General features: G+C 41.7%; 1 protein-coding gene across 2 annotated transcripts; it reads right to left on the bottom strand.

Annotated features, from left to right (window-relative positions):
• Window positions 1-310: 310 nt before the first annotated feature.
• Window positions 311-26,362, bottom strand: plpp3 (phospholipid phosphatase 3). 2 transcript variants are annotated; one of them, XM_040039843.1, is made up of 7 exons: window positions 26,224-26,362; window positions 13,792-13,949; window positions 10,758-10,850; window positions 9,956-10,143; window positions 9,800-9,857; window positions 6,172-6,348; window positions 311-778 (listed from the first exon to the last, which is right to left on the bottom strand). In XM_040039843.1, exons 1-7 carry the CDS (start codon window positions 26,360-26,362, stop codon window positions 650-652), a joined length of 942 nt encoding a protein of 313 aa, XP_039895777.1. In that variant the 3' UTR covers window positions 311-649. The 2 variants fall into 2 exon arrangements, with proteins under 2 accessions (XP_039895777.1, XP_039895778.1); XM_040039844.1 differs by lacking the exon at window positions 13,792-13,949 and adding an exon at window positions 14,331-14,485 and having other exon boundaries at window positions 650-778.
• Window positions 26,363-27,382: the final 1,020 nt, after the last annotated feature.

The following is a 27,382-nucleotide window of genomic DNA, read 5'->3' as shown; positions in this document are numbered from 1 at the left end:
ACTACCAACCTGGGTTTGTTTTGCTTCTCGGAGTCAATATTTCTGTCTCATTATGTCAGCATGATCAAGATCTTTTCAGACAGACATCTCAGGCAGCAAGTGGTGATAATGGACAATGGAGTTAAAACAGTGCTATAAGTTATATTTTTCTATATTGTTATCATTTCTACGCTGCTAATTATTGCAGTAATTTCCTTCCCTTAGGTAAGGAAGTTGTTTTCCTTTGCTGTTCCAAGGCCACAGAGAGTTTGGGGAGGAAGCTTCACTGGAAATCCCTCTCTCCCTAGGCAGGGGGTTTGCCTTTTTTTTCCCACCCTTAGCTCTGTCTGTCAAGTTATCATCTTCTTAATTAATTTTGTCTTTCAGCTTCCAATTCTTTCTCTTTTTTTTTTGTGCTCAAAAGGATGGGCTCAAATGCTGATTAGTAGTTATAGTAAATAATAAGTCTGGATAGTGAGAGTGGACTCTGAAGTGCAAATCTCAAATCTGATACCCTAGTCCACAAAGTGCCTCCAGCTGGGGCACTGCAAAAGGGCGGAGGATGCCATTCAACAAGCAGCAATTGTCTCTTGTCGCTACATTCTACTGTCCGATGGGAGGTGAGCAGTGCTGCGATTGGCTCCTCAGTCACAAGACGATGTGGGCTCCCTCACACTATGTTGTGGTGGTTGTTTCTCTCAATGATGTCAGATGAAGGGAGCAGCTCCTTCTTAATCGGGGAGGGCGGGGGTGTGGCCGGCTTCACCCTTGGCTTGAACAGGTCTGACACATAGAACACCTGGTGGACACAAAGTGAGATAAGATGTGAAAAGAGAACTAAATAAAGATTGGATTGTGTGCAAAAAAAAGTTTCGCAGTGCTGGTTTAATGCAAATGGCACACAGTGAAGGACAGCCAAGTTGCTGTTTTAATTTACATATACCGTGTTTAACTTATCTCATTTGATTTGACTATGCTTTAGTCAGTCTTACAGAGGCATTTCAAGGATGTCTGATTCCAAGCTATGTGTGAAGTTTTACATTTTATTGTACAGCAGAGAAGTCAGCCCTCTATTGGTCGGATTAAGTTGTAGAATAGTTTCTAAAAGTGTAGATTCTGGTACAGGACCTGAGCTTGAAATATGGGAATGAATAAACGGTCTGGCTTGTAGATATCTGAAAAAGTATGATGCTGGTAGACTGTATTTATTACAAAGCTGTTCAAATGATTCTAGTTTGGCTGACTATAAAAAGGTCCTTAAAGCAAGTTATTCCACTTTTGTGACACTCCATAAATATATTATCCTGATAGAAGGTTTAAAGACATGGACACAAACAGGCTAAGAGGGGAAAAGTCATGGAGATGTGGAGATGGGCGACTTTAAAGTGGCAGTTGGAGGGGTGAAATTAATGAAAAGGCTGTTAAAATTCACGCGAGCAGCTCATTCCTACATCTACTCTGATCACATGCTGACCGGAAGCTGGATATAAATATAAATGTTTATGCTGGTCATAAACAATTGCTTCAGTGGGGACTAGTTACTTCTAGTTCTAGTTCTGTGACAAGTGGCAACATCCCAAGTAGAAAAATAAAGCATATCAATCCCCGCACACTATCATGCTACTGTCAAACAACCAGCCACAGGGTAAAAGACAGATTTTTACCAAAAAAAGTACCTGTAGCTTTTCAAAACTTTACAAGGAAAAATTGCTTTTATAACCCACTAGCTTAAAAAATTTAAGTGCTAAAGTTGTGTACCACTAGCGCTGAGACATTTGAGTGACAGGTAGGGTGCTAACCAGGTCCCTAGCTGTCTTTAAGCTTTATCACAGCTAATTCAAGCCTCCAAACGGAACCTCTTGACTGTGTTTGTTATTCTGGTGCTTTCTATTTTCATTTGAGTTCAAGGCTCCAGTTTTGGAGACTGAAATTCTAGTATTTAGTTTGCATGTAACTTAGCATGAATTAGCAGGTATCTATGTCTGTGCAGTGCACGCATACAGTCTATGTATGCACTTTAGAACTACATCCTTTCATTCTTGAAATCAAGTCTTCAAAAGAGGTGTTCTCGAACCAGTGACTACATACAATCTATGCTCTATACAAGAATATTAACATGCACATGTATTTTCTTATGGGCGGGATGTTCTTGAGAAATGTTAAAGTGAATTTTGCATTATATCTTGATGTCTCAATGAGAAGTCAGGGGTATCTGCAGAATGTAATGTGGGCATCGGCTAGAAGATGATCTGCTCCTAAACCCAGGTTTTTTCTTTTTTGTTGGATGAGGAATGCCCTTTGTGGTTAAAAAGCATCTGTAATCTTGATACTTTTTAGTGACAAGGAACTCCCTTCTGCATTTCCTCCACCATGTTCAGTCCCAGACTGGCAACACTGAGTAATCTGACTGAAGGAAGTGATCTTAGTATTGCTCACTCTAATATAGGAGGGATTTAAAAAAAAAACAAAAAAACTAATTTGGTGGTGAATAAAGGAAAAGAGAAAAAAAATAAGAAAAAAAGCTTTTCATAAGATCACAATGACGTCATATGCCAAACAGGAAAATGGGGCAAGAGTGGACAGGAAGTGGGCCCATGGAAACTCTAGCCCACTGTATCAGTGGATTACCGTTTCCACTTACACGGAGCAGAGGTCACTCATGAGCAAAACTGGCTTCAGCTGTGGACTAACACACACAAATACATGAAAGCACACACACATAATTGGCAGGTACAGCAGCTTTTCCTTCCATGATGCCAGTCCGGGCCGAGTGAATGGCCTGTGCCATGGAGTCCAGGGGGGAGAAGCTCCCATCAACACTAAACTATGTAAAAGGGAACCTTTACTGGGAACCAGCAGTACAAGGAAATAAAATGAATATTTCCCTCAGGGATTTTACATGGATTGGAAATGATGCTGTCATATGGAAATTGTCTCAAGGGACAAACAGTAGCCAGTTTAGTGTTCATCTGGGTTTTCTGCCCAAAATACTTGACATGCAGTCACTGATCTATTTATAAAACAAAAAGTGTCCCATTCTCCGCTATTTAAGCTTGATATTTCCAGACTATAAGGACACTTAGCGACATTTGATAGAAGGGCGATATGTAGAATGACACCTTCATAACAGATGGGTGCTTTCATGGACTTTAAATGGCCCTTGGTGTATACAACAGTTGGTTTGGGCACTGTGTCTTAAATGCCATATTATAAATGCTATGACTCATAGAGTGTTAATGAATATGCGGCCATACAGCTGAGGTGACTCAGAGATATGGGAAACTTTCCATACTTATCATGGGGATTTCTCATGGCCAGCTACATCAGGCCCTGTTGCTACATGATTCAAGCTTTGACCAATCACACTTGACCTACCCTGTTGGAAGGCTTATCATGACCACACCACTTCCTTTGCATAATATACACTAATGCACCCGTGCAAAGCATCTAGCCCCATTGTGCTGTATAGTGCATACACAGCAGTTTGGTGTTTTTTGGTGACAACTGCATAAAAAAAAAACTTTTGTACTTTTAATCGCATATCTTTACACACAGTTAAAAGCAGAGTCACACAGGAAGTTAGCTAAGTCAGTGTCTTCTATTACTTAGAAGAACCTGACATATATAAAATGTTTTTTTATTAGTTTGCATGCACATGAAATCAACTTTAATTATATTATAACCACACATTTTCCATTTACACCAGAAGAGTTCGGAGGAGCAGCTACAGCTATTATACAACTGCATAATTCTAAGAATGTTATCAGTCAATGGCATCGTCTCACACTTCAAGCACGTATCTTACTGTAAATGTCCCTGAACAGATAAAAATTACAGTGTAGGCTATCTGGTGGCACAAATAGAATTCCAAATTTACATTTAGGTTATATCTGTTTACTTCCTGTTTCTATATGAGTTCATCGGGACCACACAAAGACTGCTTCGCTCTCTGAGCGCCTTGGTTTGTTTTTTCGGGGGGAGTTTTATGCCTGACCTGACGCCTTTTCGCAAATGACAACGAACTTAGAAAAACAAATAAACGCTGCCCCCTTCTTCCTTCCTTATCACAGCTGGTTCTTGTTGGATTCAGTCGCCTTGACCTTTATTACAACTCATATTGAAAACTGGGTCACTGTGTCTTATAGTAAGTACCAGGTGAGACAGTAATACTTCCTGTTGTGATATTTTTAAAAACTATGGGTGTATTTAACTCAGAGACTTTATCTGTGTGCACAGACAACAGGGTTTAAAGCAGCACTTTACTTACAGTAAAGCACAAAGTAAAGTCTACAAAGCCACAGTATAACACATCACTACATCTGAATGTGTCCATAAACATTTGAATTGTTCATTTACCGGCAATCAGTGGGGGTGCACAGCGATGAAAGAATTAACTGTAGCCCGTAACAATAACGTCCCGGCACAACACACATCTTTGCAGTGAGTCAGCTAAATTTATTTGGAAAGGAAGATGCTGTTTCACAGTATAACAGTATAACAGACTAGCAAGCAAATCCACTAATTCGTCTCATTTTTTCTTCACTTCATCAAGTCAGACCTTTGCGTATCATGAAGTGACTGGAAAATCACATTTTCATGTTGAAAGGTTCAGACTGGATTAATGGACTGCATACCATGAAACTCCTAAATTCTTTTACCTTCTTCATCATGATTATTCTTCATTTTACATTTACAAAAAATGATTAAACTTGTGTAGTTTCTAACTTAGAATCTAAAGATCTTAAAACTTTCTGCTGGCATCTGAAAGCCACACAGGCTTTACATCTTCTCTGTCCTGCCTCCACTCATCTCCTATCAGGCTCTTTCTGCTCCACTGCTTACTGAGAGGCAGAAAGCGCTGAAGTAAAGTACTCACAGATGTGTGTTTCTACTAAAACCTGGCAAATCAGAAGAGGCGTCACGGATTGTAAAAGTAACCTCACTGCCTTAATCGGCAGGGGTTTGACTGTGTGTGCATGTGTGTGTGTGTGTGTACATTATATGTGTTGTAAGTATATGGACATGAATAATGTGTCTGTACGTCTGGATTAAGCTGTCTCTCTTCATGCAAAAGCAGAAAGTTTGTGGGATAGTTGAGTTGGATTAAACCCATGCTCATCCCAAGCCAAGATGTCAGACAAGGCTCTTCTCTAGTCACTTTCCTCCCTTCACTCCTCCCCCAAATTTGCCAATTCAGAGTTCAATGCGTATATTTCTAAAAAACATAATTTCTTTACTTGTCAAGGCTGATGTCGTCAGAAGGCTGCTCCCAGCTGGAGGAGAACTGGTTTCGCCAGGCCATTACAGTTATTGTTTTACTTGCTGGTTTCTGCTCATGAATTCTAATCCAGGTATTGAAGGACTGTGTGTTATTCTCTGTGTGTGTTTGTGTGAGTGTCTTTGTACATTTTAGCTCTGCCAAGGTCTGCTAGGCGCCACTACTGAGGTCTTGCTCAATTTTATGAATCTAACTTTCCACTTTGATGATTTGGATCCTGTCGAAAGGTAAGTGTGTGCGTGCGCGTGTGTGTTCACGTCCGTATTTTTGCCACAGGCAGCAGAGTTTAGCTGAGTCCTGCTGTGCTGATAGAACCAGAGCCACCAAATAAAAAACCCAAATAATTAACAGCCTCATTCCTGTTTCAAAGGCTAATCCTCTCTCTCCTCCCCACTCTCTCTTTTTCTTTTTACACCCCCCCCCCCCTTTTTTTTTCTTCTTGACTGACCCAAATTCAATTTTCCTTGGCTCCATCTAGCTTAGTGTAATGGCGAGGGTTATGAAAATCATCTGGCAACTCCTGTGACAATATGTCACTAAAGTAGCAAGAATGGCTGTAGAGTATGGAATCCCACCAAGAGGCAAAGATTCACTCCAACACACACACTCACGAACACACTTCTTAACTAAGGCTTGGCTCCAAGCAATGTGTTATTCATTAACGGGAATCAGATTGTCCTCACTTCATTGCCTGCTCCGTTTCTCCTTTTACCAAAAGCAGAGAGAAGAAAAAGTGGAATAAGGAAGATAAGTTGAGGCAAACTTTATTTGAAGACTGCTTTGGTTGTAGGATCCACAATGATCAGTTATAGAAAAGGTGTAAATGTCAGACACTCTCCCTGTTTCTAATTATGTTGCATTTCTCGTATGTCTCAAATCGTTTGAATGTATTGTGTTGTGTTGTGTGAACTCACTATGCAGTAGGCCACCAGGGCTCCCTGCACAAATCCTGCCAGGACATCGGTCGGGTGGTGCTTGTGGTCGGACACGCGTGATAGGCCAGTGTAGAAAGCCATCATCAGCAAAGTGAACTGGAGCAATGGGCGGAGGAGACGAGCGCCACGCCATGTAAACCTGGACTGTATGTAGAACTGGAAGCAAGGAGGAGAGAAGAGAAGAACCAAATTTAATATGCAAAACTGTGCACATGCTCTGACATAAATTCCCTTCGACAAACAGAAAATGTTCTGTGTATTTGGTGTAAAACATATAACCTTAATTATCAGAAGGCAGTAATAAACCCTCACACGCACCTGACTAGTTTTCATAAAAGACACTAAACGCTGCCTTTATAACCCTGCACCTGTGGTGTCTGTGTGTGTATATTATTACTGTCTGAGAGGTCTAGACTGATTCAAAGTGGGAAGGCGCTTGCCAGATCCGTAGAGAAATGCATACTGTCTTCTGAAACACACACACTTGACTGCATGAGACCCGGACATGACTGATTCATGGTTCAAGATCCCAGCTGTAAAAACAATACAACCACAGTATGCCACTGAACACGCACACACACAAATACACACACACGCACACACACGCATATATATACATACCATGCCATGCATGCTTCAACACTTGGGATGAACTCTTTACCCTCTTATAGTGCAAACAGAAGACAAAACGGATGCACCCCCTCACACTCCGCCTGCAGCCCATTTTCTGGGTCATGATGAAGACAGGGGAGAACCAAAACAGGAAAAACTAAATCCAAGGCCACTTTCAGTCACTTACACAAGAGCAAAGTCATACACGCTCTTGCTCTTTTTTTATCCACTTAACATGCACAGCGGTGAGGTCAGCCCAGGTTCCTCAGACATCCTGTGTTTCTCCACCACTCATACCCCTGACTTCCTGTCTCTCACAACCAGAGACAGAGGGCCTGGGAGGGCCAGCCTCAGCCAAGGTCTACCCAGCCTAGACCTCCATACTTGTGTCCTATAATCAGTCAGTCTAACAATTCCTGCAGACAGTGCCGGCCTGCAACCCCCAACCACTAGCCCTGGTAGGTGTGGACATAAAGCTCTCTCACATTTCCTCTACGACACCCTATCATTGTTCTTATCCTTACGATAGCTGAGGAAACGATCCCTCCCATCCCTTCTGTTCTTGTTCTCCTCCTCGCTGGCAGGGATGTTTAGACTTCAGGCTTCCTATACAATGGTTGTCAGGTAGTGAGTTAGAACTACTGATAAGAGCTTTTGACTGACGTAATGCACCTATGAATGAAACCTAGCTAAAAAAAAAAAAACGACTTTGCACAGCCTGCGAACCTTTTCAGTTTAACAAAGTTTTAATGAAGGATGTGGGAACAATAATGAAAACTTGAACTTAGTCAAAACATGAGATACTACAACCTATCAGTCAGTGTGCCCATATCTAATTCGAACACACTGAGGTAACCCAAATAAGCCAGTCCAAGCCTGGTTCAACACACTAAGTCACACAAAAGCAAATGAGAGCATTCATGATCATCTAAAATAAAGTTCAGTGTCTCCTCTTTAAATCCAACATGACCTCTGCCTTTTTAACCGAGTCTTGTTCCCAGAATTTGTCTTGACTAGTTAGATATGAGGAAAATACCAACAAAACACAACAAAAGGAATAAATTCCCATGACAGATGGAGCCAAAAGCGACACAAAGTCTGGTGGTTTCTAAAGGAATCCAGTAAGATCTTCTCGCCTTGTCCCTCTTGCACCAATTCAGAGTGAATGTTAAATAAAAAAAAAACATGAACAAACACAACAAAGTGAGAAAGAATTAGAAAGCAAGGTCTCGCTTTACATGCGTGCCCCATTCTCCTCTTTTCTTTTGGTTCACACCATGTTGTGGCACATTCACACAGCTGTGGTTAGAGCCATTTTTAACTTGAATACAAATATTGTCTTTTATTTAACCACCAACATGCATTCTGGCCCAGAAACAGTGAGATATCGTATAGTCACAACTAACTCACGCAAATACTTCGTTTTCTCATTCTGAGAATACCCAGATGTTGAGTGTGCATCAGCCAAAACAAAAGATAGTTCAGTGGCACACACAAATGCACGCATATGCTTGTTTTCTGTGGCTGTGGTGTTGCTGAACAGCATGCCATGTGGTCTCTGAAGCCTATGATGCTGTTAAGACACAGCTCAAACCACATCAGTCAGAGATGCAGCACTGAGGCATGCTTGTCAGGAAATTAAGTGCTTCAACTTCACTAAATGCCAATTAACAGATGAATTGAGGTTGTGAGAAAGAGGACGAGGTGGCAGCCCCAATGTGGAAATGACACTTTCAAAGTGGAAAGCGATGAGTGAGCGAAAGCACCAAAGAAAAGGAATATGTATGTCACTAGAGGCTTTGATGAGGAAAAAGGCAGCCTTGATAACCTATTTTCACTAGAACGGTTGTGCAAAAAGCAACATTTGCATATGAAGCTGTTCCATCTTCTATTTATATTCTATTCATTTAATTGTTTTAAGTATTGAGTATTAATCCCTGACATTAATTCTTACTAGCTACCACGTGTCCTCAACTGTCAAACTTCCATATTCTTCATATTCCTTTGGTTTTAATTTAGAGTTTGGCTGTTAGTGACGTCTACAAGAATGCATATTTAGGCAGACTTCAAGAGGGGACTTCTTTGAGTGGAAAAGCAGCAGTTTCCTTTTACCACTGCGTGGGCCTACTTTGTGGTCTTTGTTTCAGGACGGTTTTGTATTCAAAAACATCAACTACAAGCTGTTGTGCCTCTTTTCAACTCCACTCATATTTGGACTGATGCTGGCAGTCCTGAGTTTACCACAGCTGGAACATTGGTCTTTGACTAGTGTGTCACTGTGTGGTCTGGATGCAGCACATCTCCATTCCCTTCCTACTTTCCCCCTGCGTTTTATGCAGTTCTTTTCCTTCGTCTGACCAGAGTGCAGCTGTAGGTTCACCCAGAGGCTGGGAAATACCCACAGCAACCTCTCACTGCACTGCACTGCAATCCACTATAATACATGGGATATTCAAGTGTCTTCACTCTGAGAACCAAAACCACCTGGTAACCAGGCCAGCCAAATCCAAAACACTGACTCTATTCTTAAATCCCTGTAGCATACAAGGGAGATTAAAATTTGTGGTCTGTAAACAAAGGAAGAAGGGGAGATGGTTGGGATGTGTGTTTGTGTGTGTGTGTAGCTTGAAATGCCTCTGGGGTGCTAAACCCTACCAGACACCCACAACAGGTGGACTGAGAGAAAGATGTGGGAAGGGATGAGTGAGAACAGGAAGTATGCATGCAACTGTTTTGAAGAAAACAGGTGGAGTGCATCCATCCTTCTCCCCAAGGAATTAAAAAAAGAGTATAAAAATGAGTGAGGAGATGAAGAAGAGGAGGTGGAGCAGTGGATAAGAACAATGTTTTTCTCTTTCTTCAAGCAGTAAATCCCCTAATCGGAGCCCAGCCTTGTTTCCATAACTCCATCTATGTGCAAATCATTGTTTCTCTGATTGTCAGCATATGTGTGCCTGCATGAATGTTAGAATATCAGAGCTTGATGGTTACTTACACACAGGTAGAGCATGGTGAATAACGAAAACGAGGCATGTCCTGAGAAGAAGGATTTCCTGTGGAGAGAAACCGTAACTTTTAAACTCTGAAGGAGTACATTAATAAACATATTATATTCTGTTCATACTGTGTGCGCATCGTTGTTTACACAAACCTAGCTTCCTGTACTTCACTCTCTTCCCCAGTGCAGGTATAGTTGGTGATGTACCCCAATGAACAGTTAATAGTGGAGAAATTTGGTCTGCAAACATCTAAGAAGTGGGGTCTCATCCGACCTACAGACACCTTGGCAATGTCTGTGAATGACTGGCTGATGGCGCAGCCAAAGAGAAACACACCTATCTGCAAGATGACACACAACAGTGATTAGATAAAGCAGATGACTGTAACTGATTGTTAGATAAGAACTGTTTCCATTACTGTTGCTATGGTTTCAAGACTTCTAGACTTACACAGCACAAGTACCTAAAACGATAATGGTGGCAGATTTATCGTACACAGGATATGAGTTTTTAAAATGTAGCATGCTATTCTAAGACCAAAAATTTTGTGGCTGATGTAAACGTTGTGTCGCTAACAGATTTTAACAGCTGTTACTAATTATGTCTTCTGAGTAATTCACTACACTCAGTACTATTTTTGACTTCCTCAAGAGGCTGGTCCAGAAACCACAGAAAGGTCTCATATCACTTCAGTTATATTGCACTGAAGGTTTATAATATTTTTTTGTGTTGATGCAAAAAACATGTTTCCTATCCCACTTTTGAGATAATGTTTTAGTTCCTTCAAAACATTCAATAGCTGTTATTAGAATTTACAGTCGACTATGTGCCTTACATAAAAATTACATACATACAATGTTAGGTTTGGCAATAAAATTGAGATGTTTAAAAAAATGCTTTACTATGTAAGAAATTATTAGAACACGTATGATGCCAGTCAGATGCAGAGCTGACCTGCTTGTAGAGAGCTGCAACGTAGGGATTCCCCACAAATGACTTGGTTCCTTGGTGCAGCTGGTGAATCCTGTAGCATTCTCCAATCACAATCTAAAAGGAACATTTTTTTCAGATACAGCACACAACACTCATTACAATTTTTTTTAAGACGTTGCCGAATCAAACAGCACTACATTAGTTTCAGACACATCAAACCATGCAATAAAATTGTAACTTTTGAGTTATCATGCAGGAAATCTAACTCAATTCCAGGTTGAAGTAACAGAGAGATTATGAAGGATGTAACAGACAGGAAAGACAGGACAATAGATGGTGCAAAGTCACACATAAACAAACATAAAAGATGAGCATGGCCTGCCTTTCCCTCAGGCAGTTTGAATATGATGTGAATGTGAGCAAGGGTTCAATGATATGATCCGGTCTTCCACGTCGGATGTAAAGAATAATAAAAGAAAGTGAACGTCAATGAAAAAGGAAAACAGGTATCTATATAATTTTTTATGGAGCTTTAGTCCAGTGAGCTAATTGTGAGTCCTGTGGTAGTCTAACCAGGAAATGCTGAGTAGAGGTAAGGCCCATTGAAAAGACCTCATCTATACTGAAGGGGCTTGCGCGCCAAGTCATGCCTTGAGGCACAAAGATGTCAATAAATCTGTACCACCTGGGTTCCTGGACTAATAGACCAGTTGCTCTTTCCTTCTTCTTCCCACAAAAGGTTTTAGTCTTCTGAATAATTTCTTTAAAAAGTATTTACCTGCACATCGTTATGCCTGCAGACATTGTGAATGTAAACAGCACTATGTGCACAGATGAATGTGCACACATTCACACTGCCTATGGCAGTCTTTCCACACAATGTACCCTCGTATTATTAGCTTCTTTTACTGTGTACATGTACTCTTTGTGTGTGCTGTTAATCTTGACAAACACATCTATTCTGGGTATTGGGCGCTCAGCTCAGCTCACAGCCAGGCAAAATAAACATGGTGGTGTACTGTATGTTTGTCTGTGCTATTGTCATTGAATTACTCAGATCAGAGGTGGAGATTAAAACCACAGGAGGCTAATACAGGCCACAATTGTTTATTTTTGTTGCCAGCATTCAAATCTCTTCTCTTGTTTCTACCCCCTGTCTTAGTTTATATATCTGCTTGTATAGAGCATCTCTGAGTATCCCAGAGAATCGAATCTTTTTTTTTTTAGATCATCGTTATGCATGGTAACTCATAACTTCTAACTGTGGAAACAGAGTCTGCCAGACATGAATCTGTCTGACCAGCAGGGCTATTGGGATTTTCCTTTCAACAGAGATAAACAAGAGACCCAAGTGGAATCTGCTACCACTGCATGTATATATGTGCATATATGCGTATCCATGTGCCTGTGCCAGCATGGGAGACAGCGCGTGTGTTACAGGAATGGTGTCGGCATGGCAGTAGACGCCACTAATGGAATACAGCTGTGTAAGACACGCCAGCTTTGCCCACACGTGAACATGTGAGGGAGCTAACTAACACAAGAACAGGGTCCTGGATCCAATAAGCAGAAGAGCTGAGCTGGTCCAGCGTGTATGTGCGTGGGCGCCCACTAAGTTGATGGCACAGAGGCGACAGCGAAGCAATGTTTCAGTCTGGGAACTTATGAGGGGGCTGTGCCACATAGGGGTCTGGGGGCTGTAAAGATCATTTAGCTTGACCACGTGGCAGTAATTGTCATGCACCCCACCACAAGTCATTATAACATGTTTCCACCAAACTTGACCCCCTCTAATCTGCTGGCACAACACCAGAACCATTCCCGTTTTCTGGAGCACGGTTCCAGTCATGGGAATTTCATGCTGTTGCTAACTAGTGAGACGCTCGAGGCTACCAGTGTGGTAGCGAACAGAGCGCTGACATATTTACCAGTAGTAATGTACAGGGCACAGAGGGCACGGAGTCAGCCATGAGAATGGAGTAAGAGCTCATAAAATCTCTTTGGTATTTGGCATGCATGCATCAACACACATATACACCAACATACACTTCCTAATATCGCTTGGGGGGCCTCTCACTACCGACTGACTCACTCACTTAGTAAAGTAATAAAATGCAGGCCATTATAAATGGCTTGGAAAAAGCTCCTGAAGAATGAAGTATTAAGAAGAAAGCATTATAGAATGGAGGGGGAAACAAAAAAGCACATTTAAAGGAAAAAACTGGAGAATTTTAGATAACACTGCATGATAAAAACAAAAATTTGATGAAGGCTCTATGTTAGGTTTGGGACTAGGCGTTTTGGTTTCTTAATGATCGTTTTCTTTTGTCTTATGCTTTAAATCCAGCTTCTGTCTGCTCTACCTAAAACACTGACTCACTCCCCACCAAGTTCAAGAAGATCCCGTGTTAAAAGATGTAGATATTTTGATGAGTCATCTTTATATAATCTTCATTCCAATATTGACCAAAACCATTATTTGTTGCAATAAATAAGCAGCCCCACCGATCTCTGTACTTACTGGGGATATTAACCGGATATCAATTTTGCTCCATAGGAAGGAATCCACACCTTGAGACATCTGGTGTATGTTCTTAGCTCTCCAGTTGACATTGTGAAGCTACATTCTGCACGATTATGACTTAACAAGAGAATACCGCCTATTTACTATTTACAATACTGAAGCAGCGCGGAACTTCCGTTGGTCTCTGATAGCTGCCTATGGCTCTATGTGAAGAGCCACTTGTGACAGGGCCAAGGTGCTAATCCGGTCCAGACGATCTGATTTTTCTTTACTTTCAAAGATCTTTAGTGAAGATCTTAGTTCAGTTAAACTATATTCATAGATTAAAAATCCACTGAGCTATAAGACCTTTTGCTTTTTGGAATGTCAATAAATGTATGATGTTTCCAGAGCCAAAGTTAAATAATTTAGACCTCGACGTTAACCAAAATAACCATAATGATGATTTTTGTCACAATTGAGTAACCCTACTATGACGTATCTAAGAGTTTTACAAGAATTAAACCAAGGGAGGTGTAAAGATCGACTTACGGAGAAGATGCCAATAAGAATGCCAACACCACAAAGCACAGCATCACTAATGGTCTCTCCCTCTTTTCGCGGGTACCGGATGGACTCGTCCGAACAGTAAAACCCGCGCTGGTACGGCTGTATGGTGCTAGTCTCAATGATCAGGAAAGGCAGGCTAGCTACAAAAGACACAAAGAGAGAAGGACAGGAAGAGGGAGAGAAGAAAGAAATAATAAAAGCACCAGGTCAGTTACACAGACACAAACAGGAGAGAACGGCGGGAGCACAAGGAGCATGCCGGCACTGGGGATCATGGGATAGCAGAAGTGGTTGGGGCTTAAGGAAGTCAGATGGACAGCTTAGAGCAAAGGAGTGACTGTTTTCCAAAATCAGATGCACTTGCAGCTTCAGAAAAAAGTTATATAAGCCTATCTAAACTTTGGTAGAGCTTATGTAGCAGAGTCACTCCTTCACAGCCACCTTCATAAACCTCGAGCCCTTCCTATTTCCGCCTTCAGAGTTTCCCATCGCCAAGTGCTTTTTATGTCGGATGGACTTACGGACACCGCAGGCAGTGTCAAGCCAACAGAAATGAGGACCGAGGAAGGTACGGTGCTTCTCTTGTAGGGGTAGTACAGGCTGGAGTCGCTGCAGTAAAACCCCCTGTGGTAAGGACGAATAGCGGTACGATGGAGTACCAGGGGTGGCAGCATAGCTACACACAGACATACACAAACACATGGATAGCTGCATGAACCTATGCAAATACATGAGCCGATTCACAGTCACATCTAATACGGGGAATCATATTGTCACATAGCTCAGTTTACTTACCTGTAAGCTGAAGAGAAAGTATCATTAGAAAACAAATTAGAAGACAAAAACCTTTCACAGGTGTGTGTGCTCACAGTAAACAGTCTGTTTACTCGACAAACTGTCTCCTGCTGCTCTAGTTGACAGTGCGACAACAGGCCATTGAGAACTGAGCTTTATCCTGTAGCTTCACTCATTCCTCACAGAGCAAACACACACTCACACTCAAGGCTATTGGTTCATTATTAAAGAAGAAAGAAACCAATCAACAGGGGGATATTGTCAATAAAGTTTGCATAGTTTTAGGGAAAAGAGTTTCAAAATATCTAGTAAAGAAAAAGAAACATTTCTGGGACATCCCTCTTGTACTACTCCTTTAACACTCCATAACAATCTAAAGAATTTCACAACTAATAACAATGCAGGGCCATGATTAGCCATTAGTAAAAATTCATTTTGATGTCTGCTTTCCTAACCAGTCTCACACACATGGACTAATATACTCCTGACAAGGGGGAAAAGAAATACACATCTCCAAATCAAAGCAATACAAATATAGGCGTGTAAACGCTGGCTGGGACTTTCAAATTCTCCTTTGAGGGATTTAAAAATGTGTGAATACCAAGAAAAACAAAAGAAAGCCCACCCAAATCTGGAACATTTTTTGCATAAGAACATGTTCTCATGCAAAATGTGAGCTATGTGTTCACAGTTGCTCATAAATAGAGAGAAGTCAAGACAAGAAGGTGTCCTGAAGACCCACATCCAGACACACCAACATATACATTCAATGTCAGACTGCTCAGAAAGTAGTCCCACATGTGGTTCATGTGGTTAGCTCACATCATGGTTTCCTTTGATGTTTTGGTTTAAGATCCAGGTCTACTCATGAATGCTGCTGAGAGCCACAGCTGTCTTCTCGCCAGTGATGGGTGATGAAGATCATGTTACCGGTCTGTACTGAGGAGCACAGCACTCAGATGAACTTCACGCAAACCTCAAAACACACATTCTTGTGCATGCCTCCGAGAGAAGCACACTCAGCTTTCAGACTTGCATAATGAAACTAAAAGAAGACAGTGTTGTCTCAGGTGCTCGCCAGATCAACGTGTATATGTTTAAGCCATGTAATATAGCTGCATTCAAGAAAAAAAAACATTTTTTCTTGATTTTATGCTGTTTTGCTTCCTCTGAAGACAAATTTTGCCAGCAGAGTTTAAAGCGTTTTTGTATTATTATAGCTGATTTTAGTGTGAATTAAGCTCTTTTTCTCATTGACTCTCTTTCCACTGGTCAACATAGGTCAGCAGATGTAATGGTCACTGAAGCAGACACCTGCACAAACAGCATGCAGAATTCATCAGGGCACTCAGGGTGAGCACAGAATTGCCCAGGCAAGGCAGGGCGGGACGATCAACACAACTTAAGATGAGGAGATTCCAGCGTGTTTCTGTTCATACAAGACTTTCAGCATAATCTGCCTGGGAACTTGGCTACAGATACTTTAAACAAAGTGAGAACCGTCACATGTTAACTCTAGGCATAAACTGGGGTGTGTTGGGTAAACATTCAGCCTGGAAAATAAAACATTTCCAAAAATCAGTTTCTGGTTTCTCTCACAGCATTCCCTGTTTTTCCTGGGGTTTTGCGTTTTTCTCCCCCCTTCTTTCCTGTCTTTCTCCATCCTTCCATGCTGGCCTGCTTGTGGAGGGAGGATTCACATGCTAATGAGGAGGCATGAAAGAAGTTCATGGGCTTAACAGACACACTCAGACAAAAACACACAAGCTAAACAGTGCTTAAAGGCTAACCCGATGGGAGAATACCATGGGAAACTCGGGAGTTGACCAGCTGAATGACTGAAAAAGTAAAGCGAGATTGAGCAATTGAACACCTCGACACTACCTATTGAGAAGTCATGAAAGCCTCTCTGTCTGCCCGCTGCACAGCCTTGAGATGCCAGGCCCTTTTGCGCTGCCCACCCACCCCTCCATGCTGTCGCCCTTAAAGCACCCTGTATGTTGGCATTCTCCTCATACCACAGTCAGTCCATGAAACTCTCAGCACAAATTCAAAGGCGCACCAGTGTTAACCCTATGTCACATCTGAACCTCCTCTACAAACAGTGGCGTGAAGATATATGACCCCTTTTCCCCAAGAGCAAATGACCTTCGGGAGACCTGCTGACCCACAGAGAGAGGAAAAGTGGCGGAGGAGTGTCAGAGGAGGGAAAAACCAAGACAGAAGGGAAGGAAACAGAAAGAAGTGGGATGGGCTTTAGCAAAGACCTGTGGTGCATCACGGAATTAAAAAAAAACAACTGCTTTACAAGTTCTGTCAAGAGGTCGCTTTTACGCGACGATGCAGTTCATACTTCAACTACGGAAACAGAGGAAACATTCATTTGAAGAAGTTGTGTGTGTGCTTTGATAGGAAGTGAGCCTTACACACTATTAAGCCAAGGAGCTGTTTTAAGCACACAAACTGGCATGTAAAGAATAATTGGGGTCTAAAAATTTCCTCAATGGCGAGCTAGAGAAAGACAGGGAGGGTCTGAAAGTATGAAGAATTCAACAGGGAAAAAAAACATAAATGCACTCACACACATAACCAAAGTGGGTGGCTTAGTGAGTTTGGGAACAGTTCTATTTGTCTTATCAGATCCTGTCATGCACTTCTCTCTTCAGAGAACCGCTGCAGACCACTAAAGACTTACCGCAGGTCAGAGAGAGAGAGAGAGGAATTCCTTTGGCTGGTTGAATCTGTGTTTATATGCAGAGGTCATGGCAGGGCCTGTGTATGTGTATGTGTGTGTGTGTGTGCGAGTGAGAGAGCGAGTAAGGGCACTGGACTTATTTTCCATTCGTAAATCCACTCACGTGCTCACGCTCTGCTGCCTGCTGGAAATGACAAACACATGATAAAAATATGTCCACGTGCGTTTAGGTTGGGTTGGGGATTTTTAAATGTATGTATGTAGTTTTCTTTGTATGTGATCGAGTGTGTATGTGTGCGCATTTGTTTATGTGACTGAGATTATCCTTCAGGCGTCCGTTTGATTGGCTTTGGAGCTAAATTTGGCGTAGTCAGCGAGAGCTTCGATTAGCAGGGCTAAGACTGCTTTTTTTAGTAAGAAAAAAAAGTATTTACTTTATCAAAATGGTACATAGCTAAAATGAAGAATTTAGGATTTTTAAACAGTCTTCTTTACTATACAGTTCAAAGTTCCTTGAGACTGCAAGGCAATGATCATGAATTTGCTATCACTTTCTTTTCTTACCTTAAGCCTGGCTATACTTGGCACAACAGGAAACAATTGTTATTCCAGTGCCAGCTAAAGCTCTACATTGCTTAAAAGGTTAATACCCTTTGACATTGCACTAATATCCCTGTAGAACACCAGCGTGTATGTCGAGTCCATGGTAGCGAGGTTCCCGCACTTTGGCTCTCATGACTTTCTCACCGTTCTGGGTTTCTATTGATATTTTAATAGGTTTTCATGGCTTTCAGAAGCAAAATTAGAATGATATCGTTATTTTAGTGAGTGATGCTGATTGTCAGCAGTGAGTGTGAGAGGTAAATGGGAGGCGGAGCAGGGCAGAGGAAAAGGTATTGTAGTCTGCACTAATGGAGGATTTCCTCCTCCTGTCTCTCAATAAGCAATATGTGACCCGTTCTAAGAAGGAGTGGGAACAAGGACAATTCAGAGGAGGGTTAGAGAGGGCCGGGTCTATAGTGTCTATAGTGTCTATAGTGGGTTGTGACTCTATAGACTGAACAGTCAATCAATCAAACTGTTTAGTCGCTTCTTCTCTGATTTTTCTCACCTCTATTTTAGCAGATCAGATAGCAGCTCCGCTCACTTCCGTAGCTGAAATCTGCATGTCGCACCAATTATTGCAACATGCCAAGTGCAAAATGCAGTCTCTAAATATGTGGTTAGATTTACATGGATTCTGCGATAACAAATTTTGGACAATTTAAGCAATCTGTGACATTTTGAGCGAATTAGTAACAGGTTCAAATGTTTTCTTTTCTGTTAAACTAAGTGGAACTTTTTAAAAAAAAGCTATAAACAACATGATCTTTGCCTGTGTGGACATGTCAAAGCATTTATATTTTTCAGGCTACTGAAGAAACTCTTAATACTTTTATAATTCTGATTTGTAAATACCAAACGACATAATCTGCATTTGTAAAATGACGTTTTAAAGTGCCCTACATTGCTAAAGAGAAGTGTGGAGAGATATTATCTTGCGGTTATTTGATATGTGTGTGAATGAGAAGGAGTGTCTTTCTTTATGAGCGTCCTTTAGTCCGGTATTGTTGATGAATGAATGCTCTCATCCAGCTGCAAGTGACATTGCAATTACAGAGTGTGCATGTGCACTATAAATGGGAATTGTGTGTGTCAGTAGTGAGACTGTGTTTGTAACGCACACAGTTTGTCATAGTGGCAAATTTTCTATTAAAACAGTGGTACATAGTGTATTTTTAACTGTTTCTATTAATTTATTTAATAGTAATTCCAGTCTCAATCTTAAGCTAAGTGTTTACAGAGGACACATATTCATTATCATTTGTACTGTCACCCCTGAGGTTTTAAAAATGGCATGCCAAGCAGATGCCTCGGATGTTTTGAAATTTGTCACACATCAGACACTTTACAGTTAGGCAAGCCCACCCAGTTAGCCCTATCTTAAGGTCACTAAAGCCATGAGCAAGACTATGTGAGGCTTTCCACATATTTAGAGATAGTGTGCATACATTCAAGACAGATCCCGGAAGAGCAAAAGGTCATAGGTGAGAGATGTGACATAACTCTAGGATTATACTATAGCCTACAGGATCCAAATATCACTGTGACGCTGTGTATTGTATCTTCGAGAGTGTGCGGTTGTGTGTGTGGCTATGTGGGTGTGAAAGTGGATTACTGTGGTTTCACTGGCGACTTCAGCCAACTTCTTTCTGAAAAAATTTTAAGCCGTCGACCACAAAGGGCTTTAAAAATGTCCTCGCAATCCAAATAAACAAACTCGGCTCCATATAAACCACCCGTGCTTTTACCATACACATAATCACTGTTTAGGAAACATACGTTTATAAACGCGTGCACAAACATGCACCGATACAGATGTTTGGCTCGAGATATTAGTTTCTTTGTTTCCACAGGTTGCTGATGTGTCTCACGCATGTACAAAGCTCACAATTACACAAACACAGACGCACACATAGATACACAGGAGTGGCTGAGGTCAGCAGAGTGGTGCGCAGAGTGAATCCCTTTTCCCCCCCCCCTGTGTGAATGCTGTAGCGACCGGGGGGCCGCTGGCTGAAGCATGTGCTTACTCAGAGAGATTTTATTCACAGGAATAAATGCCTTTTTACACACAGGCATCTGTTGGGACACACTCTAGGGTCTTTTACCAGCAGGCACCTGTGTGGGCAACTTCTGAGTGCTGCTGCTGGCCCTGTGTTGCTTTTGGCTTGTAAGTGCATTTGAAGAGATGAAGAGAAATTCACCTTTGGTCCACATCAGAAACTAGGGAATGCGAGAGGATATTCATAATTTGTTTTAAAAAGATCAGTTAAAAGTCATGGAGACTTATTTAATGCTTGGCTGCACTGTCAGCAAAAAAGACAAATGCACAGCTGCTCCAATGAAGAGAAACATGAGCACCGTCCAGGGCCAGATCACGTTATCTGGCTGGCTGGTTAGATGGCTGGCTAGGCTTTTCTCAACGATTGCCATAATGGCATTATTACCCCTTGGGACAAAAGCCTGGCTGTGCAGAGGAGGGCTATGGATTCTCTGAAACCTGATGCTTCTATCTCTGGGTAATGCTCCCCTGAACTTAACACAAGACTGTCTTCTCATTCCAGCTCACCTCAGCTTATACCCCAGACCATTTTTTAATAACTGTGTACACAAGATGTTAAACTGCTGCTACAGTACAAATGTAAAGCATGATGTTTTCTAGTGTTACATGGATCCTCTTCAGCCAGGGGGCTGATCTGTATGTAAACAGGATAGAGCTCAGTGGCTGCAGCTTAGATAAGGCCTGTGCCATTAAAGATGCTGAGCTGATTACTACACAGCTCTGAGCAGATAAGCACTACAGCCCACAATCCAGTCAACAATACAGCTAGAAGCAGCAACAGCCATAAACCACTGATAGATAATAAAGCGACCTTGAGTACCCAGTAAGAAGCTTCTTACGCCCTCTCATCTCTCCCTCATTCACTTATTACCCCTCCCTTCTATTTCATCCTCCTTCAGTCTGCCACTGGTCTGTTGGTCCCTGTTAACGAAACAAAGAGCGCTGAGATGCATCAAAAGGGGTATTGTTCTCTCCGAAACAGAGAAATCCCCCTGACCCCCATCCCTGGATGCACACAGCACACACACAAATACAGAAGACTGTATATGCAGTAAGAGAAAGTGACAGACAGAGGGGCCTGTGTAACAGCAGGAAGCAGGCCCAAGAAAGGATATTGTGGGGGGGGGGAAGAGATTTAATGAGGCCCATAACTTCAGATCATCTGCCGCTTGCGCTCTAATTTACATTAAAGGGCTAGTGCCATTGTTGTTCATCACATGTTGACTAATAGAAGTAGAAATAGGGTCTAGAAAAACACTGGGTTAAATCAAAAAAGTAACTGTGGAAAAAGTAGAAAGTCTAAGAGTTAATATTTCCATGGGTGTAATGGGCAAGTAGATGTTTGTTGCCCACATGCAGAATTCTGTGAAATATACATTTACATTTCTTGGTGAAGGCTAAAACACAAGTTTAAACACATTCAAAATTGACTGCTAACAAAAGCTTATTGTAAGGTCCTGCCCAGTAATCCAAAATGACTTAAATAAGCAGTTTGAAAAGTGTTTATATGAGAGGGATATAATCATAGATGAGACATGAGAATGAGAGGCATTACTACACTATTGTTGTCAAAGCGTAAACTACAAGCTGGTGTCTTTGTTTTATTGTGCAATTTGTGTGCCAGGATGGCGACAGTATAAAAAAAGGTAAAGGAGATGAATGTGTCTGGTTTGTATAGCAGTGTGAACAGCTACAGGCAAATTGGTCAAGCTTATGCCTTCAGCTTGCCCACGGGAGCCACATGGGACACAGGTCTATAAATCGAGCCACACATGCCTCACACATGCTACCCACAGAGTGAATACAAAATGCTTCACCCTTCAGGCTATATGGTCCATTTAATGACAGCTCTGGGTGCCCTCTCTCTTACTCCCGAATCCCAAAGGACACACATGCACACGCTCACACCCACGCACCTCTAATCACAGCCCTGCTAAGGCACATACCCCAGGGGTTTGGTGGTTAACTCTTGCACCAACAGAAACCCACCGCATGTCACAATGACAGTCGGAAAATGTTGCAGACCTGTCTGGCATTGATGCCACCGGTGCTCTTCATCTCAACATGCACGAAAAACATAGATCTTCCCAAAAATGTGCACTTATATTAGCATCTTATCTAGGAGAGATAGTAGCCCTAGGCTTCTGTCGTCAGGGACATCTGCTGATCTTTATCTTCTGCCAGAGGACACTCGTCACCTCGTCACCTTCTTAAGAGCCATAACCTCACCTTGTCCTGAAGCCGCCAACAAACACTCAACACAGGCTGGGCACAGATAACATTTAGATATCATAACGGCAAAAGTATAGTCGAGTAATCAAGCTATGTTGTGTTATGATGTGCAAAGTGTTCTCACAATAAACACTCAATCTGATTACTGTCAAAACTAAATCCTGAGACATATTGTTCTGTGCATGTCTTTTAAGTGTCTGCTGTGGGTGACACATGAGTGTAACTAATGTCACACAAAGAGCATTGCAGATATTGATCATATGTGAGTCTATTTTCTTTCTGACCTTTCACCTAATGTCTTAAACAGATCCCAATAAATCCCAGCCAAATATATTTCTAAGAACATGTTCATGGCTCCCACCTCTGAAAGACTTGTGCAGAATCCCTGAGAATATTTACCCTTGGATTAAGGTCAGCATCTTTGGATTGGAGCCTGTGTTTCAGTTTCTCTGTGATAGACTCACATGCTGCTTCAATGTAGTTTTCTAACAGACACAGACTGTGTAATCCATGCATATCAATATTCTTCTAATATTATTTTGTTCATTATTGATCTTTCCCTTGTTATTCTGAGACTATTATGAAGACAGAAGACTGGCTCCGGTAGAGAAGGAACGCGGGGAAGGATTGGAGATAGATGTGGAAATGGACTAGGAGGCAAAAAAAAGAGACAGGATTTCATTTCACAACCACACCCACCTCCGACCGACACTACCTTTCCGTTTCCCACCCTTTCCTGAGCTCCACTATACACACACACTCTATATGCCCCCTGGTTCACTTACTCCCAAAATTGCACCAGATGTCCCATCCAGAGTCTTTGGGCACAGAGCTACAGCCAGATGAAGAATTTGTGAAATTCTCAAAAATATTTGTAGAGCGGCTCAGGATTGAAGTGGCTGAGGCCTGGAGAGGTGGAGGTTAAACCTCTCTGACTTTAATGAGAGGCTGTGTGACTGACTGCTGTAATGTTATAGCAGCTGATGGGAACGCAGGAGTCGAATACAGAAGGGTTAACGCTCCGGGGCCAGTTATGAAGCTGATTCCTCGAGGCCAAAAGGTTACGCTCTTCTTGGCTACCTGTCTGTGATTTGTGGAAAAGCAGACCGCTGAACACCTGACTGTATCAGAGCTCCAAATTTTGCAATAAACACATAATTAAACGTTTTAAAACATTATATATATTTTTTTTTGCCTCACAGATCATCATAAGGAGACAGATCGTGATCCTTTAAAAGAAGCATATATAGAGTCAATGAATCCATGTTTATGTTTTACAAAAAGACCGCTCCATCCCAAACCAGTCCTGCAGAAGCAAACATATAAAATATAATCCCCTGTGCATTGTGTAAAACTTAATCATGGTTTAAGTGAGACTACTTTTGGATGCTTGGGTTCCAGAGGGCTCTAGTCTGCGTCTCGTTGCAAAGTGTTCTCACAATAAACTTTTTTTTTTTTTTTCAAACAGCCAAGAGAAGACTATTGGGCAGTGAGTCGCCAAAAGGGAATACGAAATTCTGCGGTCGAGTTTGTGTATTTATAGTGAGTGTATACTGTTTGTGTGCACGCTCCTTATAGCATTGCTAAATCAACTCGACTGCTCTGTAGGAGTGGAACCTGATCCAGAGTGAAATCAGCAGATGACGGTTGCGCTCAGCTGCCAAAACTGTATGCCGTAACCCTGGTCTTGGTAGTTGAGTGCTGGAGAGAATGTGAGTATGCTTTTTCAATGCCTTTCTAATCTTGCTGTACTTGGGCATTATCAGTTTTCTTCAGCAAAACCAACTGGGATGGCTTCTTCATTAAACATGTAAAGATGTTTTCTTTTGTCCTTGTGTGCAGCTATAGATGGTCTCAGATGTCTTTTATGCAGACACTCATTATCTGCGCCTAAGGGTGTGTCAGTTGGGCACATTAACATCCTATAGGAAGATGTAACTGCAGAGGCTCTGCGTGTAGAGCCCAGCTGGCAGAATAGGAACTAATTAAAGGTAATGAGATGCTTATCTATTTCCCAGTTTTAGTAGTGTACACTACTTTTTAGCCATAAACAGGCTCAGAACAAAAGCTATCAACCATGAAGCATTCCGCTGAGCTCTTCGACAACACACCCGCATTCCTCCTTCCTCATTCAGGATGCCCTGATAACCCTCCCTTTCTACTGATCTCTTCTCCCTCTCTTTTAACCCCCTCCCCAGTCACCCCCTCGCACCAAACCCGCAACTCCCCCCAAAACACTGAAGTGGGCCAACCAATCATCACTGAGCAGCCAGATTGTGTTTAGCATAACAAAGGAGAATCTTTGTAACCATTTGTTACTGTGTTCTTACATGCATTGTGTGAGTTTACAGGCATACATGCGTGTCTGTGAGTGCGTGTGTGTGTCCTAACAAGGCAATGGAGAACTGTCTGTAGAGCTTTAACCAATAAAGGAAGTTGGTTTGTGCAGGAAATTCAGTCCACATGTGATCAAAGCTCATCTACAGTTATATGAGTGCAGATGAAACAGTGTATCTCTGTCTGGGGTTCTTTAATAAGAAAACTAGTATAAACCCAATGGAAAACTTTGTCTGTCAGCGAGCTTTGCTTCTACCTCACAGCACTTATGTGGAGTTAATGTGCACCATTTGTAACATACTGGATGATACAATCCAGCTCCTGTGTGGTAGTGTTGCATACTTCATCGGTACTTTACTGGTTCCTTTATATTGCGCTATTGGTGTGTCTCCCACCTGCTCCTCTAAAGCCCGGTCAGCCACTGGTCCCACTTTTCGATCCCTCACTCAAATTGGAGAGGCCTTCCCCTACCACAACACATGCTTAAGCAATTATTCCACGCATTCCCCTGGACAGAGAGGGAGAAAGAGAGCCAGAAAGAAAGAAAGAAAGTAATTTGAAGTGAAGAGATCAGGGGCAGCTGGCCAGGGATTGGCAAGATTCTAGGAGTGAATGTGTAGAAGCTAAGCAGAACTCCCGTAATCCTTTTCCAAAAAAGAGAAAGGGGAGATGGGGGGAATGAAAATAGTGTGAAAAGAAGGGGGGGGTTTACTGGCGCTCAACACTAAAAGGACTGGGCTACAGTGACAACAGCCAAAAACAAACCAGCAAAGCAACACACACACAGACACCAGACACACATACACAAAGGCAGCACACTGAATCTGTATGGGATGCCCACTGAACTTAGAACTAACACACATTAAAATTTCTGTGGGAGCAAATGAGAGCTAATGCAAAAAAAAAAAACCCTGACGTGACATTAGCTTTGGGGACTGTTTTGTGAGCTGTTAGTCAGTATCTTAATTACACTTTGATTTTTACTTCAGTCACCTTGCAACTCAGCCTATGGCCAGCTTTAGCTGGACTGATAAGCATGTTCATCTGATTTGGGGTCAGATGATCATCGTTATCAGAGAACAGACTGGGGGAAGTGGTGGGTGTTGTCTGGCTATTTTTAAGGGCAGGTTAGAACACTTGAAAATATTTATGCCCAAGGCATGTTGACAACTGATCAATTACAGTGACACTCCATGGACTTTGAAATGATCAGTATATTACCCGGTGACAGTTATCTCCGATGAGAGAAGCTAGTCACCTGTCTTGACAACAACAAAGAAAAGAAGTTTTCTCTTCTTCTCAGTTTACAAACTGATTGTGATTCTGGGTTGAATTAAAGAAAATTAAAAGTGCGAACTCCTGAAATGTTGTTTGATTTTTTTTATTCGGCACTTCCACTGCCCGGGGGTGTTGCGTTGGTACTGGATGATAAGGGGATGTAGCAGCTGAAGTTGTTTTGCAGTTACAGATAACGGGCAATACTTTTAAAATGATAATACTCTTATTGGCAGACTTGAGAAAAGGCGGGCATTGTTTATCTATTCTAAAGATGGCTTTTATTGTGAGTGCAATGTGCAGAAGTTTCTGTCTTCACTTTTTTTTGCATGTACTCTACAAAAGCTGATGTGAGATACGCAGTTTAAATGGTAACAGAGAGGAAAGCATCGTGTAAACATATCTGTGAACTTACCAAGTAGAAGGCAGAAGACATCGAGCACTATTAGCACCTTCTTCTTACTGTTGTCAACACCGTTGTTGTTATTTAACGTAGAGGTTCCTCCGTTCCTTGTTTCTTGAGCCATTGCTTTCTCATACATGTAATTTTGCATTTGATGAGTCCCCGTTTCAGATCAAAATCCCACACCGCACGGTCTGTGAAGAAACTGTGTCAGGCTCTCAAGTCCTTGGAAGAAATGTCATGCAAAGCAACGGGAAACAAACTTCCCAACTCGCAGCTCTCTCGGAGTTTCTGATCTGTTTATGACTCGCTCTCTCGTATTTCAATTTTACAAAATAATTAAAAGTCAGATGAGTAGTAGGCTAAATGGAGAACTGACCCGCGGCACGAACTTAGTTTAAAAAAAATTGCCTGCACTGGTACTGAATGGAAAGCCCGCTCCCCTTTATCTGTCTTGTTTCAAAGACTTGGAGTGAGACTTGCGTTGCGCATCGACAGCCGCTCTTGTTATATCAATCCTTCTTCTCCTCCTCCTCCCCCCGCTCTCTTAGTTCCCACAGCAGCCCTCCTCCTCTCTCTGCTAACGAGTAATCGTCTCCATCCCTGCTTGAAAAACTTGGAAGAGTGGAGACCAGCAGTGGACTGACCACCGTTGCGGATAAACTGCTCCTAGCGGTTACTCACGGTAACAGGCGCAAAACAACCGAAGCGCTTTTGAGTTGAGACTACTAAAAATCTTTGTTCTTGGACAGACAAAATAAAGAGAATATGTTCCAGTATATAGTGCTAGAGTTTGTTTTTTATAATTTTCAATAAAGTGTTTATTTTAAAAGATGAATAAAAATATAATATTGCAACAATTAAAGTTCAAATGTTAATTAAAATATTGATATTTGTTTTTCATGTGAAAAATGTGTCGAAACCTTATATATATTTGTCCAGTCTCCATACAGAGATAAAGACGGGAAGTCTGTAATTCGTGATTTTAATCCTTTTTAACTTCAGGAAATTTCTGTTTCCAGACGATTTTATGTTTAATACAAAAAAAATCTTATAATATAACATAATGTAATATAATATGTTGGTGAGCGAACACTATTTGTTGTCCAATTTGAGAAGCTCGAGCCTTGTGTTATTTTGTGTATTTTCATCGTATTCCCGTTTCCTCTTT

The sequence above is a fragment of the Simochromis diagramma genome, unplaced genomic scaffold (assembly GCF_900408965.1).
Source record: "Simochromis diagramma unplaced genomic scaffold, fSimDia1.1 OVJJ01000026.1, whole genome shotgun sequence".
Lineage (NCBI taxonomy): Eukaryota > Metazoa > Chordata > Actinopteri > Cichliformes > Cichlidae > Simochromis > Simochromis diagramma.
The sequence above is the reverse complement of the archived record's forward strand: the minus strand, read 5'-3'. Positions and strand labels throughout refer to the sequence as shown.

What these genes read in the sequence shown, in the direction of transcription:
- plpp3 (XM_040039843.1), bottom strand. Translation starts at nt 26,362, where the DNA reads ATGCAAAATTACATGTATGAGAAAGCAATGGCTCAAGAAACAAGGAAC. An exon ending in TTGCAGCTCTCTACAAGCAG is followed by an intron (nt 10,144 to 10,757) that starts GTCAGCTCTGCA and finishes GTCATCTTGCAG; the next exon opens with ATAGGTGTGTTTCTCTTTGG. An exon ending in AGTGAAGTACAGGAAGCTAG is followed by an intron (nt 9,858 to 9,955) that starts GTTTGTGTAAAC and finishes TTCTCTCCACAG; the next exon opens with GAAATCCTTCTTCTCAGGAC.